We start from the raw sequence: 5,090 nt of genomic DNA on the forward strand, positions 1-5,090 counted from the left end.
GAAAGTCTAAGTACAATAGCAGCACGAAGGCCGAACACCCTCTTGGCTCGCATCCCGACACACGGCACACAGGCCGGACAATACCAATAACTCAATGGGCCGATGGCCGGAACACAACACAACAAGCACAATACAAATCATGGAGGTTATAGGTCAACCGATGGTGGGGGTGGCAGTAGTGGCCGCCGGAGGCTGAGACAGTGATGGTAGCAGCCGATGGAGGCGGCTGCGACAACGATGAAGACCACCGGAAGCGACGTCGCCCGTTGGAGTCGGCTACTGGATGTGGTCACTGGAGGTGGCCGCCGGAGGCTGTGGCGGTGGTGACAGCAGCCGATAGAGGCGGCTGCGACAGCGATGACGACCGCTGGTAGCGGAGGCGACCTCTTGGGCGGCGTCGACGACGCGCGGCGCCGGCGGCAGCGATGAAAGGTACGAGGTCGTAGGAAGGAGGAGGTGGCCTCGAAAATGGTCGTCGCCGGCGGATCTGTCTAGCGGCCACGGCGGAGGACCAAGGAGGAGCCGGAACCCCTTGTTGTGTTGGATGAGGTGAAACCTAGCCCGAAGCAGCCCTCCTCGGCGACGCCGGCTCGAAGAAGTCGGAGGAGAGGAGGTAGAGAAAGAGAGTGGTCGGTCGCCGTCGGCCGATTAACGACGCCAATGTCGGCAAGGAGTGTGAGAGGAAGCCAGTCCCTTTCTTTGTGGCGGCTCAAAGCACCGAACCCTCCTCCTTCCACGATGAACAGTGCACCCTTAAAACAAGAACCCTACTCCAGCCAAATGACCAAACTACCCTCCTCCTTCCTCTTTTATTCCCTCTTTGCCCTCAAGCAATATCCGCATCAACCACAATACCCTCCCCTCCCCTCCCCCTCTCCTAATTTCTTCTCTACCCTTAACCTATATCCACATCAAAATATATATATATATATATATATATATATATATATAAGAGATAGCATATACTTCAAACTAATACGGATACATTAATTAAAATGATTTAAGGTTACTAATTGAGTTTCACAATTTATTATTTTGCATTATACAGAAGTCGGTGTGTGTATGTAGAGATTTATATAGAAGTATAGGATCACGATTCATGGTGAAGACAAAACTACTGCTTTGCATGGAAGGTGAGGATGAAGGTGAAGGTGAAGGTGAAGGAACCGAAAGCTACAAGGAAAAAGGCGAGTAAAGAGAAGGATTAAAGTGAGCTACAAAACCCTCTTTAATTTATTCTCCTCCTTTGGCCTTTGCCCTCTTAAGTAACAATCCTCCATCAACAACGCCACTGCGTGCAGTCTGTAATTCATCCTTTCCTTCACCATGATTGACTCCATCTTCTTCTTCTTCCTCGCACTCCCAACGCCATTCCTTTCCATCCTCCTCTTCTCCATAATTACTCACCGCTCCTCCGCCCTATCCAGCCTATGCCGCACCGACTGCGGCGACATCCCCATCCGCTACCCCCTCGCCATCGACGACGGCTGCGGCAGCCCTTACTACCGCAACATGCTAATCTGCACCAACGCCTCCCGCCTCTTCCTCCGCACTCCCTCCGGCACTTACCCCGTCGCCTCCGTCGATTACTCCGACCCCCACCTCGTAGTCACCGACCCCTCCATGTGGAGCTGTAACTTCGCCACTGTCGCCCAACCCCTGCGGCGGCCGGCCAACCCTTTTAGCCTCGACACCAGCACCCGCTTCTCCCTCTCGCCCAAGAACGACTACCTCTTCTTCGACTGCAACATGGACGAGGTCATCGTGGAGCCCAAGCCCCCCTTCTGCGAGCGCTTCCCCGATCGCTGCGACTCAGCCTGCGACAGCGCCGGCTACCTGTGCCGCAACCTGCCCGATTGCCCCGACGCCGACCGGCGGAGCGGCTGCTGCTCCTACTTCCCAAAGGCGTCGGACTCGCTGCGGCTCATGCTGCGGCACTGCGCCACGTACACGAGCGTGTACTGGCGGACGGTGGGGGAGAACTTCCCGCCGTATGACCAGGTGCCGGAGTACGGCATCCGGGTGGACTTCCAGATCCCGGTGACTACGAGGTGCCTCCAGTGTCAGGACGTGAGGAAGGGTGCCGGCGGGACATGCGGGTTCGACACTGCGTCAAGGAGCTTTCTTTGTCTCTGTGACGAAGGCAACGCAACCACGCACTGCGCAGGTATGCATGCTCCTCTGCTCTCCTTAATTCCTCCATGTTTGCAAATCTCACATTACATTCAAAACTGCTCTTGCTCGATTCTGAATCATCCCATGCCTGACAAATGGTTAGTAGATGATGATCTAGGATTTGGAATTGGATCCCCATTCCAATTTTTTTTTTTTTTTTAAAAAGCCTAAATTAACTCATCCATAGATCTACCCAAGCTCTCAGCAATCTTTTGTGAAAATACAATGCTGGAAATAAGTGTGATGCGGTTTCAAATGTAGTTAGGCAAAAATACAAAGGATCAATACCTTGCATCCCTTTCCATTCCTGGTAAGTATCAACTCTGTGTTTAATTTGTCCTTTAAAAGCAACCAGGTGAAGACTTTGATCTTCTTTGCTGCATAGGAGGTCCATAGAGTATCCAGGTTTAACAATCCCAAATTCAGATAAATCCTTATAAGCTAATTTAACTGCAAAAGTTCATCCGGTGTCCATCTCCATATGTAGCGATTAGGGAAGACAACTTTTTTATTTTCCAGTGGAAGGACAACCCTAAGAACATTGGTTGTGCTTCTCAATTTATCCTTGTGGAAGGTGGAAAACTTTTGTGGAGCTAGACTAGTCACTTACAAGATTAGTCGATTTGAAGAGTTAAATACCTATTCAGTATGTTTCTGATCTCCATATCTAGCCCCAGTTGCAAATTATTCTTCTACCTCTAGATATTATTGAGTCTTAATTGAAATGTAGTGTTTTTAGAGCTTAGAGAACTGAACCAACGTTGATACTAACTACCACGAAGTTTCGGATCTTGACTAGGTCTTTCCAAAGGCATCACAATTCCTTCTTCAGTTTCACAATGTTATAGTGACAATATCAACAAGAGTTTGCCAGAGTTCAGGCCTGGCCAACTTAGTTTCTCTTCTAATTAGGATGGTAAATAAATACATTTGTGAATATTCGATTTGGTAAAACTTGTTTATGTCCTTTCAATAATAGAAGGATATATAAAATAAACAAGTTTGAACACTAATAATCTTGGTTTGTTAACGTGCATAAATAAACTTATTTATTAACTTCTATAAAATTTAGTTGTAAAATTATTTTTTATTTTTTATTCAAATACATAAAAACATAGTATTTTATAATTTTTTATAATTTTAAATTATTCAAAATTAATATAAATTTAATATATTAGATAAATATGTAACTTAATTTATAAGGATAATAACATTGTTAGTTGAGACCATTAAAAAGCTTGAGTTCAATTTGAACTCTATAAGATTTTTAATAAACAAGTTTAAACAAATTCAATAAATAAAAATAAATAAGCTCAAACACATGTAAGTTGGGCTTAGACTTATTTATACCCCTACCCTAGCTAATACCTTATCCTGTCTCTTCCAGACAAAATCTACTCTGTTCTTGTCTACAGCTCAAGTGCCCATTTGGAACAAGATAAACAATAACTGGATACAGCAGATGTCAAACAAGAACGCTATTAATCAGAGTTAATTTCCCCCCTATAGATAATGTTTCTTCTTTCATGGCTGTAGATACCTCTTCTATCTTTTCAATTTGCTCGTGCCAACTAAAACTCCAAGTGATCAATTGGGAGTTTAGTTGTTGCTCACCTTTGCTTGCACTACCTCCAACGTAGCTCAAAAAACTTTTCTTGCAGTTGATCTGCGACTCAGTGTAAAGAGCAAAACAACTCAGAATGATCTTTAATTTTATTATATTGTCCTCTCTTCTCAGCTTTGATAGTCATATATATCATCAGAATTTTGAAGCAGGATTGAGTTTTTGTAAATATTTATTAAAAAAAATATTAACCACTTTAAAGGTTCTTTGCTTCTTTTCCAAGTCCAGCATCTCAAACTAAAGTTTTATTTTATCCTTTATACGTTAGATGGTACCTACACAAGACACGGAGCATCAGGTGCGGTTATTGCAGGTGAGGATGCTTGTACAAATTCCTTTATAAAAGCATAAAATAACTCCTTTTTATACGGTTGATCAGGTACTACTGCTGTTTCAGTTGCTGGTGCAGTAGGCATTGGCTGTCTGATCTGGTATTTGAGGAAAATACGTAAAAGAAGTGTGGTGACTTGCGGTGTCCAGAGCAATGATAACCGTTGGTTTTGAATTCTTTGTTGTGTGATTCTCTTCTTGGATTTACATATATGTTTATGTCAGATTCATAATTTAGCACGTGTTGTTCTTTAAAGCACTGTTTGAGTACCTAATTGCTAATAATTTTGCGCAGGTTTCAGATTGTCAGTAGCCTTGTCGAATGTTTCTGATAAATAAAAATCTTGAATTAAAATTGTTGATGCTCGATAAAAAAGTTGGAATAGAAATGTTAAACTTCTATTCATTGAGCAAGTGCAATGCACAACAAGTAAGGATCTGAAACCAAAGGCAGAAATTTGGAAGAGAAATTAATTACCTAGTGCTTTGTAAGTTCTTTTGTGTCTCTGTGCGCTATCGATTGTAAAACTAATCACGAGACCTCTTGTTTTCCTTATAATACAAAAAATATTATATGAGGTATATTTAAAGGGATGCACCGATACAATAAAAATGTAAATTCACTGAACGGAGGATACTCTCATTAAGGCCTAGAGTGAGATTCACAAAAGTGTCAAGTCCTCAAGAACTTTAGTTGTGAGATGACAAAATTTTAGTTGGTGTGTGTCGCCGAACATCCAGGGAGAGAAAGGAAGAGGGAGCCAGATCACTAGGAGTACCTATGAAGCTTGAGAGAAAGAAAGTTAGAATGAAGATCAAAAGGTGCTTCGGCTCAACCATTCCGATGCTCAAGTCAAGTCTTTGGGAGGGAAGATATAGAAAAAGAATAGAGGAGATGGTTTACAAATGTGTTTGTGCAGGTATGCGTAAGCGTATCTTTGCCTATGAGAGTGAGTTCTTT

General features: G+C 43.3%; 1 protein-coding gene across 1 annotated transcript; it reads left to right on the forward strand.

Moving 5' to 3' along the window:
- The first annotated feature begins 1,103 nt into the window (after positions 1 to 1,103).
- On the forward strand, positions 1,104 to 4,484 carry LOC121980359 (wall-associated receptor kinase-like 15). The gene is made up of 3 exons (XM_042532365.1): positions 1,104 to 2,167; positions 4,068 to 4,112; positions 4,179 to 4,484. The coding sequence occupies exons 1-3, from the start codon at positions 1,327 to 1,329 to the stop codon at positions 4,301 to 4,303; spliced, it is 1,011 nt and encodes a 336-aa protein (XP_042388299.1). The 5' UTR covers positions 1,104 to 1,326; the 3' UTR covers positions 4,304 to 4,484.
- The last annotated feature ends 606 nt before the right edge of the window (positions 4,485 to 5,090 follow it).

The sequence above is a fragment of the Zingiber officinale genome, chromosome 5A (assembly GCF_018446385.1).
Source record: "Zingiber officinale cultivar Zhangliang chromosome 5A, Zo_v1.1, whole genome shotgun sequence".
Classification (NCBI taxonomy): domain Eukaryota; kingdom Viridiplantae; phylum Streptophyta; class Magnoliopsida; order Zingiberales; family Zingiberaceae; genus Zingiber; species Zingiber officinale.

Bases quoted from the DNA above. Each gene is read 5' to 3' on its own strand.
- LOC121980359 (XM_042532365.1), top strand. From the start codon at position 1,327: ATGATTGACTCCATCTTCTTCTTCTTCCTCGCACTCCCAACGCCATTC. The intron at 2,168-4,067 runs GTATGCATGCTC...TTTATACGTTAG, and splicing joins CGCAACCACGCACTGCGCAG to ATGGTACCTACACAAGACAC. The intron at 4,113-4,178 runs GTGAGGATGCTT...ACGGTTGATCAG, and splicing joins ATCAGGTGCGGTTATTGCAG to GTACTACTGCTGTTTCAGTT.